Source organism: Meriones unguiculatus, chromosome 1 (genome assembly GCF_030254825.1).
Source record: "Meriones unguiculatus strain TT.TT164.6M chromosome 1, Bangor_MerUng_6.1, whole genome shotgun sequence".
Lineage (NCBI taxonomy): Eukaryota > Metazoa > Chordata > Mammalia > Rodentia > Muridae > Meriones > Meriones unguiculatus.
The window spans coordinates 40,307,624-40,326,512 of record NC_083349.1 but is presented as its reverse complement, the minus strand read 5'-3'; the positions used below and the strand labels follow the sequence as shown (position 1 = coordinate 40,326,512).

The 18,889-nt window shown below is 40.6% G+C and overlaps 1 protein-coding gene across 2 annotated transcripts in view; it reads right to left on the bottom strand.

Annotated features, from left to right (window-relative positions):
- Ptar1 (protein prenyltransferase alpha subunit repeat containing 1) overlaps window positions 1-17,090 on the bottom strand; it is a 43,609-nt gene extending 26,519 nt beyond the window's left edge. The window contains exons 1-3 of one of the 2 annotated variants that reach the window (XM_060387624.1): window positions 16,892-17,090; window positions 9,789-9,958; window positions 360-426 (exon numbers count right to left, since the gene is read on the bottom strand). In XM_060387624.1, the coding sequence (XP_060243607.1) occupies window positions 360-426; window positions 9,789-9,958; window positions 16,892-16,977 (323 nt within the window). In that variant the 5' untranslated portion in view covers window positions 16,978-17,090. The remainder of the gene's footprint in view (window positions 1-359; window positions 427-9,788; window positions 9,959-16,891) is intronic. The other variant, XM_021648967.2, reaches the window with a different exon arrangement.
- Between the last annotated feature and the right edge of the window lie 1,799 nt (window positions 17,091-18,889).

The window sequence follows — 18,889 nt, the reverse complement described above, 5'->3', positions numbered from 1 at the left end:
CACTCCGGTGCAGCTAGACTTCCAAGCAATGCCTAGTGACGCAATCACTCATGCAAAGTGCCTGTAATCCCCAAACAAGGGAAGAAAACCCAGCTGGCATCAAACAGTCTGATGTAGCTCAGCAGCACTATCTATATTTTAGGGGGAAAATGCTTATAGAAAATAGACAGTTACAAGAGACCCAGTGCAGATGTTAGAACTGTCGTGGAGATATTACAAAGAATTTGTATAGGAAGTAAACACAGGATGCTATGGACGAATAGTTTCTATTTCATTTTTCGAGTAGCTAACAAACTCCCAGGGTTATGTCTTCAGAAATACAGACAAACTTCATTTTACCACGGAAGGAAATGACATACCTCACATTCCATGCAGTGGTGAAGTCTGGGTTGAGAAGCAGAAGGGTGCAGGTGACATCGATCAGTTCTAAAAAGAAGACAGCCACATTAAGAACAAGTCCTGCCTGTGGAAGCCTGGTTTCCTTGAAGGTCCTCTTCCACTCTCTTTCATTACAACCTGCATTTCAGGTCATATTAATTTTAATGACAGGCACACTTTTGCAAGATGTCAGTGATAGGGCTGTTATCCTCAAGATTTTCTTCTATTTGTGATTTGTATTATTTTACAAGTTAACAGCTTTGCAATACCCATAAGGAATAATCGATCTTCCATCCTTTTAGGAGAACTGGAAGTAATCTAATTTGCACTAAGAAACAATTTTGAAGCCACCATTCCTCTAATTCTACTAACGTCTCTAGCAATAACTATACAGAAGGTTTCAAAGGGAGGAAAGAAAAACTACCCACAATCCAATTTACATTTTGCTGCAAAAAAAATTCCTTTTACATATTTTACATAGTGATAGGAATGATAAAAGTACAGTAATCATTTTTAAAGACTGTTTTCTTAGGATATATTTCCTGAAAGAGAACCACCACAGCAAAACAATATAAAAATCAATGTGACTCCTACTGCGTTACAGACTGTCTTCTAAATGGACTGTAACAATTTTATACTGCCAGGGGCTGAGGTGACTACTTATGTCCAATCCTAACATAACTGTATTTTAAAATAGCAATATGATGGCTGAAAAGAAAAACACTCTACTATGTTTTATCTTACATGTTTAATCTTCAGTCATATGATCACTTTTCATTTTTGTTTACTATTTTCAGTTCACTGAGGAAATGCTACTCATAGTCACTAGATATTCTTCACGGTCTTAATAAAATGTCCATAGATACAAATAAGCTCCATAAGCTTGTTTTTAAAAACACCGAATTGGCCAATTCTGGACATTTTGTTCTTTCTAAAATTGAAGATCATTTTAGAACTGCATTATCAATATAAAGACATAATGCTAAAGTAGCTAACTGTGCCAGTTATACTAAATGCCAAGTGTATACAATACAGAACTCACTGATAAACACTATGTAGCACTGTTGGGAGCAGCACTTCTCATAGTTCTGTTCCAAGACATTTTTGTTCGACTTTACAGAAAGAAAATGAAACTTAAGAGAGTTCTTAGAGATTATTTCTATTTTATGTATATAGAATCTTTGTCTATATTATGTCTGCACACCACATGTGTGCCTGGTGCTGGTGGAGGCCAGAAGAGGACATTGGATACCCTGGAACTGGAGTTACAGACAGCTGTGAGCTACTGTGTGAGCACAGGGAACTGAACCCAGGTCGTATGTTAAAGCATTCAGTGCTCTTAACCACTGAGGCATCTATCTAGCCCTGAGATTTGGAGTTTTGGTTAATTAGTTTCTGACAAGGTTAACCCTGAGACTTTTGGCATATCACTTACTGCAATTGAAATGCCTGTCTGTAACAGATAAATGAGATGCTTTCAGTGCTTCATAGAAGATAAACTTCAAACATAAGAGCAAACACGTAAGCATCTCATGTAGTCACTTAAAAATGCTCTAGTAAACTATCAATTATTCTATTCTCACAAAATCTTTAATGAAGATCACCAATTGTTTAGCATCTATGGTTCTAGTACAATCACTCTAAACACTCCAAAAAACTTGAGGAGCTAGAGCTACAAACACCAACTTGTGCCCCATACTTTCTTCACTGCAAGTTTCTACATGCAAGTGTGCTGTGCACATAAAGAACAATCTAAGTCATCTCTGTTTTCTTTCATTTTTAATAGTTTTTGGCATTAATTTAATGTTTGCCAAGGAAACTAATATAATGTTCTATATTCACTTAATTCCACAAATATTCTAAGTATCAACAATGAGTTGATTAAACAGGCCCAGGACTCAAAGAAAGAGTATAATTCTAATAAGACCCGATTTTACCCTTCATAAAGTTATTTTCTTGCTGAAAAGGTCAAACAAAGGACATATACCACATTTGGGGCCTTCTAAAGAAGCTATGACTAATTCTTTTTTTTTTTTTAACTTAATATTTTTATCCATTCTTTGGGAATTTCACATTATGCACTCTGACTGTTATGTTGTGCGGGCAATTCAACTGGCCTGCCTTCAGGGGCCTTTAGGGTCCTGGTAATGTCCTATGTCACCACCTACATCCTATCATCCCCTGGACCAGGTGCTCCAGATATAACCCATCTGCCACTCCCACCTACTCTCTCTCTTTGTTTCAGTTTTTTTCTCTTCTCTCCTCTCTGACTTTTCTCTCTTTGAGGGACATTTCTCTCCTCTTTCTCTTTTCCTCTTTTTTCCCCTTTCCTTCCCCAAATAAATCTCTTCATATTTAGATCTGTTGAGTGTGTGGCACTTTAAAATACATACCACATTCATTTTTCAGTCCTTCCATGTCTGTCCCATAACCTTGTGACATCCCCCACAAAAGAAAATAAAAATAATTAATTTAATAATAATAATAAAACAACCAAGTCCAATTTGTATTTTCTATATACTCACTGGAGCATGGTCAAACTCTTGGTGACCTGCCCTTACCCAGAACTGAGTCCTTCCCCTCCTACACCTCTGCCAGAAGCCATCAATTATGGAGAGCTACTCTTCAGTATCCTATCACACTTTTAAAAAGTTCTCTTTGATGGATTCCTGTTTAGGCTGTTCCTTTTTTTTTGGGGGGGGGGAGGGGTTTAAGGTGGAGGTAGGGATTGTCACAGAAGCCTTTCACGTCCCTCTTTCTCAACTGTGTCTGCAGTCATTGATATCACCACAGAAGTGATATCTTTGCTCCTTGTCAGTGGGAGCATGGATCATGAGCTTCTACATGGTTTCTGGCAACAGCACCGTCCACTAAGTTGGGCCCCAGCTGCAGTAGGACCACAGACATGTCCCTTGGAGGCAGTCTGAACAATGGACATCACCATAACCACAGATGGCAGTGCAGTCCACTGAAATCAGTATGGCCCCCACAGGCAGCATGGCCTGAGGACATCAACATGGCTTCAGACAGCAGCAGAGACCACAGACATAGACATGGCCTTTGATGGATGTTAACACAGACTCCAGCTGCAGCAGGATCTCGGAACTAAACAGATATGGTCCTCGGTGGCAGCACAGACCACTCGTATGAGCTTGGTCCTCACCACAGCACATGTACTGTTCTGTTTTTCTAGCTTTCCCATTTCTCTATCACAAATTTGTTCGTTGTAGTGGCGGAAAACTTGCTGGCTTCCTGACTAACTGTTACTAGTTTACATGGAGACTATGAAGGAGTGTACTGGTGAAGACACTGCAGACCACGGAAAGTATGGGAAAGCCAAAGCAGTGTGATGTCATATACAGTGTGCTATCAGAGAGACGATGGAGCACAGCACATCTACAGCAGAAAGACGTAACTATGGTTACACTGAACCTCGTTAAATTCCTAACCTTACAGAACAGCCATCAGGACCCCACCCAGGCACATACTTAGAGTACATGGAAAGGTTTATATGTGATAGGGAAGCTGTGGTTTCTTTGACGTCTGTAATTGTTCCAAAAGCTGTCCTACTCCTTGAATACACTGGCTCTCGGTCCCTGTGATTCTTTCCACAAAAAGAGAGCATCAGCAGCCTTGACAGCCATCAGTGGTGTCTGCAATTAAGTGCAACCAGGGTTTTCTCCTCTTCACAAACTTCTCATCTTTCCTGATTTAGAAGTCAAGTTCTGGGGCAAGAAGTCAGGGGAAAGTACAAGGCCAGGAACCAGCCAACCAAGACAAAGTAACGAGTTTAGAAACCAAAGAGGTATACAAAGAAATCTTAAGGTCTCAGTCAGTACTGCCTTTCAAGGAGAAGAAAGGAAGGAAGAGACTAAGTAATTTAACTTCAGACTGCTGATACTCCAACTTTTCAGGTCTGCAGAGCAGATGCTATCACACTTTTGGCAAATGCTTTGTCCTATACAGGAAGGATAAACCAACCTCTAAAGATAAACACGCATAAGTAACAATTGACAGTAATGATTTTACTCTCTAAATGTCACTGACTACAGACCATTTCCTCTACAGCCTTATCCAGAAGACGTGAGCTACTGAAAGTCCTACAGACTCCTGAAATCAAACATCTCTCTTCAAAAACAAAACACAAGCCAAGTAAATATGTGCTTACTATACACATTCCAACGTATGACTAACCCATTTTATCTCACGGGCAGAAAATGAATCTGGGCACATCATACTCAGAGAAGCAGCTAAATGACTGCTGGGACAAGACAAAGCACACACAGATACTACCAAAGTCAGAGGTTAAATTGATACACTTTTTTCTTTGCTGTACTTTATTCCACCAAGAGTCCTGGTTTTACTACTATCTCTGACAGAGAATGGCTTCAATGCACCTAAAACTAAAGAAATTCAAGATAATATACTGATTAATCTCCTTCCAAACTACACCCAAGTACCACATAAAAAGAAGCTTAAGCTAAAGCTATGTATTTCAGTATACAAACCTGGAACGGTGGACTAAGCTAAGAATTCTTGCTAATCATCCCTCAAGGGTCACTTTGGCACTTAACTGAGTAAGAGCCATAATCCTTGTTCTAACTGATACACAATCCAGCAGCAAAGTGTTTGAACAACAAAATACAATCCACTATGGTAAGTAGCATAAACTATGAAAGTCACCCAAATAAACGACTCCCATCAGCTGCTTCCTGAAGCAGACAGGATTCTGGAGATGAGTGTGAATTCGGCTTGACAATGCTGGCAACCAGGCTGACAATGACAACACAAAGGCAAAATAAGGAAGTGGCACACAGTGAAGTCAGAGAATGGAACAGTGTGGACTGGGGCTGGAATACAGATTCAATACTACAAACACAAATGGGTGCAGGGTTCAAATACAAGTCACAAGGCAGCAAAACAATGACATAAGTGCCAAGAGGCTCTACACTCAGAGTCTGACTGGTACAAAGAAGTTTAGTCAGAAGGCGTGCCCAGTTAAGAAAATTGTAGGTTACTTCTGCTAGGTAGAAACTTGAGCACTGAGGCCAACTGAGTTTTCAAGCAAGGACAGAAATTTTAAACAGTGATTTTAACAAGGACAGTTGATTTAAAAAATCAACTAGTTAAGGACGGTTTTGAAACATATAAGCCAAAATGAAATGGGTCTGTAGATGAACATCAGACTAGGGGCCAAGAGCCAGCAATCTCTGATGCTGGGTATGGGATGGAGACCACACTGGTAATTAGACTTCGAGTACCATCTAAAGAATGCTAATAATTCATTGGCTCTGTTCATTGGCTCTGAGAGAACAAAGAAATAAGATAGGAGCATAATAATAAAATAAATAAGGGGCTAGAGAGATGGCTCTGAGGTTAAGAACACTGCTCTTCCAAAGGTCGTGAGTTCAGTTCCCGGCAAAGACACGGTCGCTCACAACCATCTAAAATGAGATCTGGTGCCCTCTTCTGGTGTGTAGGTAGGTATACAGGCAGATAGAACATTATATACATAGTAAATAAATAACTTCAAAAATTATTTAAAAAATAACTAAAAAACATTTCTTTCAAATATCTAAGTAATTTAGATCATTAATGAGCATGAGACATAAACTCGGGTTTAAAAAATAAATCTACTTATTCGAGTAGAAGACCTAGAAATAAACCCATACACTTATGAACACCAGATTTTTTACAAAGAAGCCAAAACCATACAATGGAAAAAAGGTAGCTTCTTCAACAAATGTTGCTGGTCTAACTGGATATCTACATGCAGAAAAACACAAATAGAGCCATACTTATCACCCTGCACAAAACTAAAGTCCAAATAGATTAAAGACCTCAATGTAAAAACAGACACACTAAACCTGTTAGAAGAAAAAGTGGAGAAGAGCCTTGAACTCATTGACACAGGAGACAATGTCCTGAACAGAACATCAACAGCACAGGCTCTAAGAGCAACAACCGATAAATGGGAATTTGGGGTTGGGATTTAGCTCAGTGGTAGAGCGCTTGCCTTGCAAACGCAAGGACCTGGGTTCAGTCCTCAGCTCTGGAAATAAATAAATAAATAAATAAATAAATAAATAAATAAATAAATGGGACCTCATGAAACTGAAAAGCTTCTATAAAGCTAAGGACACTGTCCTCAGAACAAAAACGACAGCCTACAGACTGGGAAAGGATCTTCACCAACCCTATATCTGACAGAGGGCTAATACCCAGTATATATAAAGAACTAAAGAAGTTGAAAAGCAACAAATCAAGTAATGCAATTAAAAATTGGGGAACAGAGCTAAACAGAGAATTCTTGATAGAGGAACATCAAATGGCAAGAGAAACACTTAAAGAAATGCTCAACATCCTAGGAAATGCAAATCAAAATGACCCTGAGATTTCACCTTACACCCATCAGAATGGCTAAGATCAAAAACTTAAGTGACAACACATGCTGGAGAGGATGAGGAGAAAGAGGAACCCTCCTCCATTCTGGAGGGAATGTAAACTTATACAACCACTTTAGAAATCAATCTGGCGCTTTCTCAGATAATTAGGAATAGCGCTTCCTCAAGATCCAGCATATATCCAAAAGATGCTCAAGTATACAACAAGGCCAATTGCTCAACCATTTTCGTAATACTACTCAGCAATTAATAACAAGGAAATCATGAAATTTGCAGTCAAATGGTGGAACTGGAAAAGATCATCCTGAGTGACGTATCCCAGAAGAAGAAAGACACACATGGTATATACTCACTTATAGGTGGATATTAGACATATATGATAATCATATTAAAATCTGTACACCTACAGAAGCTAAGCAAGAAGGAGGACCCTGGCTGAGATGATCAATCCCCACTCAGAAAGGCAAATGGGATGCACATCAGAAGAGGGAAAAAAGAGGAAACAGGACAGGAGCCTAACACAGAGGGCCTCTGAAAGACTCTACCCATCAGGGTATCAAAACATATGCTGGGACTCATAGCCAAACTTTGGGCAGAGTGCAGGGAATCTTATGAAAGAAGGGGGAAACAGAAAGACCTGGAAGGGCCAGGAGCTCCAGAAGGAGAGCAACAGAACCAAAAAATATCACACAGAGGTCTTTTGTGAGACTGACACTCCAAACAAGTACCATGCATGGAGATACCCTAGAACCCCTGCACAGATGTAGCCCATGGCAGCTCAGTGTCCAAGAGGGTTCCTTAGTAATGGGAACAGGGACTGTCTCTGACATAAACTCAGGGGCTGGCTCTTTGATCATGTCCACCTGGGGGAGGAGCAGCCTTACCAGTCCACAGAAGAAGACAATGCAGCCAGTCTGAATGAGACCTGATAGTTAGGGTCAAATGGAAAGAGAGGAGGACATCCCCTATCACTGGACTTGGGGAGAGGCATAGGAGAAGAAGAGGGAGGGTGGAATTGGAAGGGGATGGGGGAGGGGGCTACAGCTGGGATACAAAGTGAATAAACTGTAATTAATAAAAATTAAATTAAATTAAAAAATCTACTCTGATGATAAAAGTCATTGAGTTATGATTCTGTTGCAGGATTCTGGTCTAATCAGTTAGATACTAAAATATTTCTTTAAATTATCAGCCTTCTATTTTTGGCTGTTTTTATAAACACAGTACTTTCTATAAAAAACAAACCAAGCAAAAACAGTTTCAAAGAAATGGTATTTTCCTAAAAATGTTGAATTTCTCTTTCTTTAGCAAGATTCAGCTGTGTCCTAAATGTCTTAGTTTCTAAACTTGGCACAATAGTTTTGCATTAGCATTTTCAGACATCAACGCAGAGATTTACTTCTTTTGCTGACAATACAACACATGTCTGACCTGAGTAGCCTGTGGCACCGCGCTGAACTATGCTCCCCTCCTGCGTACACCTTAGATTAACAGAGGTTAGTTCTTATCTAGACCAAGATAAAATCCGAACTTGTCTCTGCTGTCCTCCTGAGAGTGTCCTGTGGGGCTATCAAGACTGAAATCATGAGAGGATGGCAAAGTCTGCAGCATGGCACCATCAAGAACCTGAAATGCAGAGAAGGATTTGGATGGCCACGTGACAAAGGTGGGTGAAGCTAAGGCATAGAATGGGCACAGTCTAATGCTATGAGACAGCTTAGACTGGATCCTCAAAACCTCTTACCATTTCTTCTGAGACAGTTAACTCTGCTCCGTTAGTGTGCACTGGCTCAGTTACACCAGCGTAAGAATAATAACAGCTTCGTTCGGCAAAAAGTAACTTGGTGGAGTCCTGGGGCTCCTGGAACCCCTATGCCATGGTTATAGAATAAAGAAGGACACCTAACGAAAGCCAAATACCTAAATTCAGGTCATGCCATTAACATCACACCAGGTTTAGGCAGCAACTGCGAATCAGAAACAAGAATCAGAGGACCAATAAAATGGTCCACAAAGAAAAAAGTGCTATTAACCTGTATTGAAAAAAAAATCAGAGGACTCAGATGTGAGGCTTTCTGGTACTCAACTTGAGACTTTGTATTTAAAGGAAACATGTATTACTCATCTTTTATGCCTTCAGTCCTCAGCACAGCTTCTGCTAAGAGCAGCCCCTGGTGATGGCTACTGATCTGGTAATTAAAATTGTTTAAAATCAAGTTCTCTTTCAGAACCATCCTCCAGGTGCACTGGGCACTTCTGCAGATGCTGCTGTATGAGGGAAGAGGAAGGGCCTTACAAGAGGCCAAGAGGACACGGTCTGAGATGAACACTCCACAGAAATGAGACCTGAGGGCAGCCTGAAAGGACACACAGACCTCAGGCTTGGCCTGAGGAAACTCTGGAAAAGAGACCTGGTAGGGTAGTTAGGGATTATCAGTGTCATAAAGAGTTGCAACAAGACCATGAAGTAAAAGCCAAAATTTTCTCTTTTTTTTTTTTTTTTCTTATTTTTCACTTTCTCACTGGGACTTACAGAGAACAGCACACTCATGACCACAGATGGGGACGCACTGAGACTATGAGGGCTCCTTGTCTAACGCCTTTGAACTGCTCCAAAATAAGTGCTATTGTCCATAACATACTAAGGGGTCAGAAAGCAGGTGTTATATATAGGAACTAGAAAACTGTTTGGTGATGCTCACACACCTCTTTTTTTTTTTTAATTAAATGGTACTATCCTTAAATAAAATTTTACAAATGACCTTGGCACATGAACACACAAAACTGTGGTGGCTTGCAGCAGCTGGCTTGACTTCTGCCTGAGACACTTCCATTCTAATCACTGTGGTTAGAAACAGGATACTAACGATCAAGTCTAACCTCCTCATTTGACAGAGAGGCTAAGCACCTGCTTAGGCAGGGCAGAAGAGAGCCAAACCTAGAGTCCAGGAATGCCAACCCCCAAGCAAGGGCTCCTCCCCGAGGGGAAAACAGGCTCATACTCACCATCCTTGTTCAGCCACTGCTTTCTCATTCTGTACAGAAGGAGCTTGTTGTGGACATACGGCAATAAGAACTTGACACACCAGCTCTCCACACCGAGTTTGTTCTCAACCAGGACTATGGGACTTCGGTTATATCTCGCTTCGGGGCATGGGATCAGGCCAATTTCATCTCTAAATACGGAAGGCAGAAAAAGAAACTGAGGATATTACTGGGCTTTAATTTTTTTTTTCTAATTCCACAAAGCATTTTAAAAACCTCCCATATTTAATTCTCTTAAGAATATAACCAAGTTCATCTACCGGAGTTGTAGCAACAAACAACTTTTTAAATGCAGTTTGTAGCTTGCTGGTAACAGCAGGAGTTCAGGGGACATGGCACACTGCAGTCCTCCCTCTGGCAGGAGTGAAGATTCAGCCTATCTTCAGGTGGCAATCTGAAAACAGCTTTCAGAATTTTAAAGCACATACTCTGATCTTGCAATTGACCGCCCCCCCCCCATACAACACTGCAGCAAGACAGGAAACAGTCCAGTTGTTTCACAGCATAGTGTCAGTAAATCAAGCACAGCTCACCAGTGTGCTAACTGCTAAATAAAGCAGCAAGCCTGCATATACTGGTACCTGCCAAGAATACATGCAGGAAGCAAATCATCACAATGAAAAAGTCTTTCATATAATTTTAAATATATATGTATAAAGATACATTAAATTTTCCTTGAAAAGATATGGAGATTTTTTTTTTTTTTTGAGAAAAGCAATGAGGAAGATTTTCGTTTTTATGGAATTCTTTCTTTTTTTTTTAAAGCCAATGGTGACACACACCCATCACTCAGGAGGGAGAGGCAGGCAAATCTTTGTGAGTTCAAGGCCAGCCTGGTCTATAGAGTACAGAGTAAGTCCTAGGAGAGTCAGGGTTACACACGGAAATCCTGTCTCAAAAAATAAAAGGCAGAAGTTACACAACTGGAAGGTGCCGTCTCCCTTTCTCCCAACAAAAAAAATTTAAAGAATAAAAACTTGATCTTCAGAATTTATGTGTGACGTGGCCTTTTAAGTTCCCAGGATTCCTTTGCCAAGAAGAGAGCAGTCTGACAGATACTTTAAAAAAGGACAAACTGTTTAATTACAGATTATAAGAAAAATCTCCTTGTTTGTTAAGTCACCATCACGAGTCACAGGAAGCATAGATCTAAAATAAACCTACCCAGAGAAACCTCTAAACTGGTTAGTTCAAAGGCAGCCCATTTTCTACTGATCACAGGAATGTATCAAAAAATAAGGATGCTAACATTTCTTCCAAAGTAACTTAACTCTCCAGAAAATTTGGGACATACAACTCGTTCAGTAGATTTAAGAGGTCTCTTTTCATACCAACACACACTAGTACTATCACTGCACAAAAATCCTTCACAGAATATACGGCATATTTTTAGTTTCTGATAATAAAAACAAACAAACAAATGAAAACCGAATAATGAGAGTCCCACAGACTTACAAAGTTTGTCAGCAAGGCTGTCCTTATCTACAGTAAAAGGTTATCACCTGGCTCTTCCTGTAACACAAATGAAGTTCTGTGAGGAAAACACTGAGAGAGTACCTGCAGTCAATACTCAGTGTTCAAAACCATCTTTGTATCTGTATTCAAAGATAAGAACCTGAATCCAACCAGTTCATTCCAAGCACAACTAGCCACGCCTAGTTACTAGAATAATGTTTCCTGGTGTTTGTATTTTACTGTATGAAGATAAATGTTTTAGAAAATAATCTACTAATAAAAATAACTTTTTTAAGCCCAGCACTTGAGGGGCAGAGGCAGGAGAATATCTGTGAGTTCAAGGCCAGCCTGGTTTACATACTGCATTCCAAGCCAGCTGGGACTACCCAGTGAGACCCTACCTCAAACAAAATGAGCGACCTAAAATTAGCACAATCAAATGAAAAACCAACTCCTCAACTTAATTACTCAGGAGATTGTGTTCTCCGAGATCTAATAATTACTTATAACACTTCAAGGAACTCCAAGAGCTAAAAACATAAATGTTACATTAGCAGGAATAAAAGAATCCCAGCTTTTGGATACACTGTTTGGGAGGAGGTTTTTAAATTTAAATTCACAATGTTAAAAACAAGTTTTGCCACTATAGTTGTACTAGATATAAAATATCCAATTGCTAATTTGGTCCCTAAATTATAGGACAAAGCCATCTGCAGAATTAAAAAACACACTGCTGTGACTGGCTACCCCTCCAAGAAACTTTCTTTTCTTTTCTTTTCTTTTCTTTTCTTTTCTTTTCTTTTCTTTTCTTTTCTTTTCTTTTCTTTTCTTTTCTTTCTTTCTTTCTTTCTTTCTTTCCTTCTTTCTTTCTTTCTTTCTTTCTTTCTTTCTTTCTCTTTCTTTCTTTCTTTTTCTTTCTTTCTTTCCCTTCCTTCCTTTCCCTCCCTCCCTCCCTCCCTCCTTACTTTCTCTCCCTTCCTTCTTTCCTTCCTTCCTTCCCTCCTTCCTTCTTTCTTTCTTGGTACAGGGTTTCCTCTATGTAGCCTTGGCTGTCCTGGACTCTTTGTAGACCAGGCTGGCCTCAAACTCAGAGATCCCGCCTCTGCCTCTCAGAGTGCTGGGATTACAGGTGAGATTTCAAAAAACAAAGAGCGGTAGGGAAGCCTGTGCAACTGCATACACAGTCTTCCTTGCTCCTCCCTGACACTCACACAGCTTTCCAAGGTTACTGCCAGAGAACATAACCTCTGTTCTTTGTAATACACTGTACAGGAAACAGAGATGTATATGCAACTTTAGCCTTGACAGACCTCACTTTTCCCCATCTGTAAAAGGAAAGATCTATACTCTATGCCCAATAAAGGAAATGGGCTAGTGTGCTCTTAGCTTTCCGCATAAATAGAATGAGTCCTAATAATGTAAACCTTTTGCCTGGCACTGTGGCACATGCCTGCAATCCCAGCACTCGGGGAGGCGGAGGCAGGTGAGTTCTGTGAGTTCGAGGCCAGCCTGGTCTACAAAGAATGTACAGCACAGCCCAGGCTTCAAATGAAGAGATGAAGTGTTGTATAGAGACAAAAGCTCTTGATAACAGCCCTGACTAATCAGTCTCCTTTCTACCTCTGGGCTGCTCATCTGAACTATAGAAAGATCTTCCCTGTCTGTAAGGAAAACCAAAGGTGAAGAATGTGGCAAACTCTGAAGTGCTGGGCAAAGATAAAGGTTATCAATTCATATAATAGCCTGAGGTCAGTGTCAAGTTAGGAGACAACAGAAAGCTGAGGCAAAGAATGCTAATCCTTTGTCACTTCCAAAAAGTATTACAGCATTTTCTTTAGGAAGATGTGTGATCCTTAAGCTTTCAAATAACAGACTGTTTCAATTTAGGTTTCTGTATCTATTCCTTTAGATCACTTTCTAATTTCTTCAGATTTAGGATTCTAAATCACGTTAAAATGACGAAGGTTCATTTTTATGTCTCCTTTTATAGGATGAAGTCCATTGAGCTTAAGAAGATGACCTGAAGCCAATATTACTTGCAGATAACTTAAGAATCTAGGTCTCCAGTTTAACTTAAATTATAATCTCATACTCAAGAAAACATAGAAAATTCAGGGAAAATACAAACTAAAAGCCTGTCTCTACTGTTAGTAATGCTTGTTATATGTCTTTTTGTCCTCTTTAAGTATTTTTATAGAAAGTGAGGTCACATCGGACATAAAGCTTTTGACAAAACTTTGAAATTAACATTTAAGATCCCCTGCATAATTGGAATTTAAATGTTTATAATGACGATAAGCATCAATTTCCAATTATTCTTCCCCGAAAAGCCTTTTATGAGGGGCTCCTGACCCTTTCACTACCACAAACTCCTTTCCCCTATATTTTTAAGTTTCTAGAAAAATTTAGAGTCCTGTGTTTAACCATTTGCTCAAGTAAATACTCTGTGTATGTCCAAGGTTAGGGTTTTTTCCTCACTTGTGTCTCAACTCAAATGCTAGTTTCCCTGGGAGAACTATCTTGACATTGTAATTCAAATGAAGTGTCCTGTGTACCGCTGTTCATGATGGTTTTCTTACCCTCTCTGCCTACTTTCACAAGCTGTTGATTGATTCGAAGTTCCATTAAGGAGATGGCTCTTCTCTCAACTACACTGATCTATGTGCTCAGCTCCTGGTAGTGACATCCCTGAACTAGCATTTTGGCTGTCAAATGGGAGTGTTCTTTTGCTATACACATGAATGCAACAACTAGGCCATACAGCCAAGGACTTCTGTAACCCGTTCCTGTGTAATCTTTTCTATCACATCTTGCTGCTTTTGATCAATATGCTGCTCCCAGAGTCTTCTGACACTGTAAATCCTACCTAGTCTTTGATGTTCATGTTAAAAGCTGCTTCCCATGGGATACACCCAGACTCCCTTCTCTTCCAGGAGACAGCACTTACAACACTGGTAACACACCTGCACTGGGCACTCTATTGTAGGGGTTATCTGTGCAGGTCAAGTCTTAGGTCTCCATTAAAGCCACACCAGACAACACAGTTCTCACTTCTCATGTGATTATTATGCTTAAAATTAAAAGTTCACTTCTTGTTCACATTAAGCATATTCCAAGTGTTCAACAGCTACGTATGTCTTGTATAACAGATGTACAATTCAATCATACCAGAAATTTGGCTTTAATACAAACTATATTTTGTACTTCTTGTCCCACATAGTGAATATGCACCTCAAATCACTGTAGATATTCAATTAAAAACTGGATACAAGATGACCTAATTAGGCAGTACAGTGGACAGCTGTCTTCTACTTGGAGTCGTGGTCTACACCTCATGGTAATATTCCTTGGTCAAGCCAGTAGTGGCACAGAATCCAAAAGGATCCCCGGTCACCCATGCAAACAATATCTGTAGTGTGTTTTCCACGCTGCAAAGTGTTCTGGCAAGGAGTAGAGGGACTCAGGTTAACTCTGGTGCTTTGAATTCTCCTTAGCCTTCCAATATCAAGAAGCCACTGACCTGGGGAAAATCATTCCTATCTCACATACTGAACCTCTGGCTGCTTCAGGTAGATAGGTCTACAGAAACAAAGTTAATATATTTAAGAGAGCAGGTGTTAGCAAATAAGTTGGCAACCTATTTCATGTTGGAGAAAGGGAAACAAAAGATAAATGGTGCAAAACTTTTATAATACTGTTCTCAGATACTAACTTTAAAGGTAGAAAAAAAAACCCTGTTTTAAAACTAGAAATACAGCCTTTGTTAGTCTAAATGGGCTAGATTAAGCAAAGACATATTGGCACTTCTGTAAAGTCCAATGTACAATACTTAAAAAAAAAAGATTTATTTATTTTAAATGTGTTGGTGTTTTGCCTGCATGTATGTCTATGTAAGGGTGTCAGATCCTCTGGAACTGGAATTACAGACAGCTGTGAGCTGCCATGTGGGTGCTGGGAACTAAACCTGCGTCCTCTGGAAGTACAGCCAGTATTCCTAAATTCCGAGCCATTTTTCAGTCCCCATACGAGACATTTTAAAAGATAATTCTACTGTATGGAAAATTTACTAAAATCCAGAAAAGCAGGGACCTGCTCCACACTGCTCTGGGTCAACCTGCCTAACTATCATAATCTTAGTTTTGTCAAATATTAATATTTTTAGTCTACTTCAAAGATGAAAAACTAAAGCGATTACTATATTAAACTTCTAACCTTTGCTACAATTTCTTTTAGAAAAAAAAATAACACTAATGATGAAAAAAATGAACCTTTCATTTGCCCAACATTTTTTTTTTAGGATGTGTGTCTTATTTGCAGTGCTGCTGGAATTCTCAAAAAGGCCCTCAAAGACTCACACACAAGACATCAAAGCATTCTTTACAAGGCCCAGCAGCCACTATGGCTACTGCCAGGAAATCACACCAAACACTCATTCTTAAAAAAAAGTCAGCAGTCAAAAGAGGAAAGGAAGAAGACTTGGAGGCTGACAGAGCTGGCAGGTATATTTAGAGGTCAGTGGTCTTTTGTCTTTAATGAAGTACAGTTTTAGGCCCCTAACTGCCACAAGGGAGCAGGCCATCCGAGGACTTCTAAATTCTTTTAGGAACACCACCTTGGAGAAAAAGAACACTTTGTTAAAATGTAGGTTTGGCCTTTCATTTAATCGAAAAAAACCAAGGAGGCTCGAATGCTTAAAAATAATTCGTGTGTTCTTAGTTTAAAAGATAAAAGTATTAAAAATAAATTGTATAATCAATGAGAAAATAATACAAAACTGGACTCCATGTTTGTTTCCCGGGGGGGGGGGGGGATGGTAAATGGGCTACACTGACTTCTTTCTTATTCTTTTGTATAAAGATGTAGGTAAACTCTTCAGTAGCTTTCTTTACATTCGTTAAACGGAGATCGCCAGAAAAATACAAACTTGAGAGTTATCTTCCTAGAGAATAACAAGTAAAATGGAAAGAGAAAAGGAAGAGATAATATATGTGTCAGTTCTGTAGTGAACTTTTGGAAGGCAACAGCGCTGGGTAAGAATGCTGTAGGATGCTCTTCTGTAACTTCTAATGCTCTTCTGATTAAAAAAAAAAAAAAGTATCCAGTTTGCAACAGCTTTAAGAGATCCACCTAGGTCACCTTCAAAAACTGTTACATCCGACTCGCTTTGCAATTTTGTGACAAGTGAGTGGAAGAGTCAAAGGCAGCCTGCCTCCAATCACCTTCAGTTAACTTGAAAGGGGGTTGCGGGAGTCTGATGGGGTGGGTAACCCTCTACTGCCGCGCACGGGATGCCAACGAGACCCACAGCAGCGGCCCGCGGAGCAAAGCGCACCCAGGAGGAGGGCGGCGGGGAGAAGAGTTGCCACAACTCCCGGGACGCGCCGGGCAGGGCAGAAAACTCCACGCACCGACGGGGCTCTAGGAGATCGCTTCCCAACGCTGGCCCGCCACGCGTCCCGGTAACGACCAGCCGGCCCGGCGCGACAGTCCCAGCCGCTCTCCGCCTGTCGGAAGCGCGCGTGGGCCCCGAGCGGCCGCCGCGAGTGGACCAGAGCGCGGCCCCGGCCCGCCTCCCCGACCACCCCGGCGGCGCAGGGCGCGCGACTCACATGTGCGGGTTCCTGCGGAAGGCGTTGGTGATGTCCTTCACCACCCTCTGCACCAGCACCGCCACCTCCTCGCTCGTCTCGGCCATGTTGGCGGCCGCCGCGATCCGGCGCGCCTCCGGCAGAACCCAGCCGCCGGCGGGAGTTCCGCGGGGGCGCGCGCGCGCAGGCTCGGGCGCGCTCTCGCCCAGGCCGCCGAGCACTTCCGGGTCACGGGAGGACGCCTCGCTGTTGGGTTGGGCTCGCTCTCCGAGCGCCTAGGCTTTGATTGAATTTTGGTTCACTTGTCACGGAGGGAGGAAGGTACCCCGTAGCTCCCCGAGCAGGGGTGTGCCGAGGTGACCTTTGCCCAGAGACCTCCGGATGGCAGCTCCACGCGCGCTTCACCGGCCCACACCGGGAGGAGGATTGTTGCTGACCTCCTTTTGCACCCTTGTGCCACTTTGTGTCTCCGAAATTTAAAGTAGCACTTTTGATTAGATCTTGTAATGCATTAAGCAAAGAAAAAGGAAATAATGGAGAAATTACCTTCCAGATCTAGGGGGAAAGGTTTTCAAAAAGTAATCCACTATACTTGATTTGTACAAGTTTTGGTAATCGGTGCGTTAATTTGGAATATAAAAGGAAAATGAAAATAAAAACCAAGGACTTGACACTTTGTTCCTGATGTCTATTGCCCCACAAATAATTTTTATAAGCTTACTTTGTTCCAATTGTATTTTTAAATGATGTAATTCAATTTTTATATATCGGGGTTTTTTTTGTTGTTGTTAGTTTGGTTTGGTTTTTGTTCATTCTGAGCACAAATATCTGACTGCCTCTCACGGGTAGTGGTTGTTCCTCATCCCTTTCTCCCCCTCCCTCCCCACCTACCATGCTTGAAGTCTGTATTTTTCAAATATTTATTTGCCTGGCAGGGTAGTACACCGCTATGATCCCAGCACTTGGTAAGTGAAAACAGAAGGATGTCAAGTTCAAGGTTTTCTTTGACTGGGCTATATGAAACTTGGATCTCTAAAAATCAAAAGTTTTACAAACAAACTGTGGTTGGTAAAGAAACAAGAGAAAGCCTGCAAAATTGTAGAAGGCAAGATGGACCCGTTTAAGACACAAAAATATCAAACTAAGCTCACTGTCTGACAAAGTCTAAGATGAAACAGTGAAACAAATGGGTGTGTTATGATCCCTAGGTCAACAACAATTTCAAGGGTTCTCTGATACCAGGGGCTCGAGAGAAGGCTCAGCAATGAAGAACACTTGTTTTTAACACCAACATCTACCTGTAACTCCAGCTCCCAAAAGTCAAAAATACTATTCTGGTCTCTGTAGGGGCCCCCACCCCCTGCCACACCTTTAAATTTTTTTTTTCAATAATATGATACAGTCCTTCAATGGCTTCATATAACTGCCAAGTTTCATCAGAACTTTTTATCCATCCCTTAGTGGCACAGGAGATAGCGCTGACCTTATGAGAGCAAAGCTGAAAGAACACACTGAGAAATGAAGTTTCTTTTTTTCCAAAGCCTTTCTTTTTAATCTTAAAAATAAGACTTTTTTTGTAATTTCTCTAGTATATTTGCATTTAACAAGAAAAATCCAAGCTTGATCCTCAAATCTTGAAATAAAACTGATATTCCAGAGAGATAATATCTCTGTATGGTTCTGTATTTGTCCTTCCTCCACTCTGTACCCACATGAAAGCTGTGAATCATATGCCTCATGGTTCTAAGTATTAAAAATGATCTCACCCAGTTATTAAAGATCTAATAAGTATAGAATGCAAATGTTTAGAACTGGAATGTATTAGAATGCTGATCCAACTCAATAAATAAGGGCTGAAATCCTAAGAAGGTAAGAATTGAAATTCATGAGCCCTTACTAATGATATATTCTCTTAAATTTAAGAGAGTTTTGTATAAAGACTAGAAGATTTATATTCAAGGTCCTACAAATGTGTAGTAATGAAATATATAGGAAATAGTTCAAATGCCCAATGGCAGA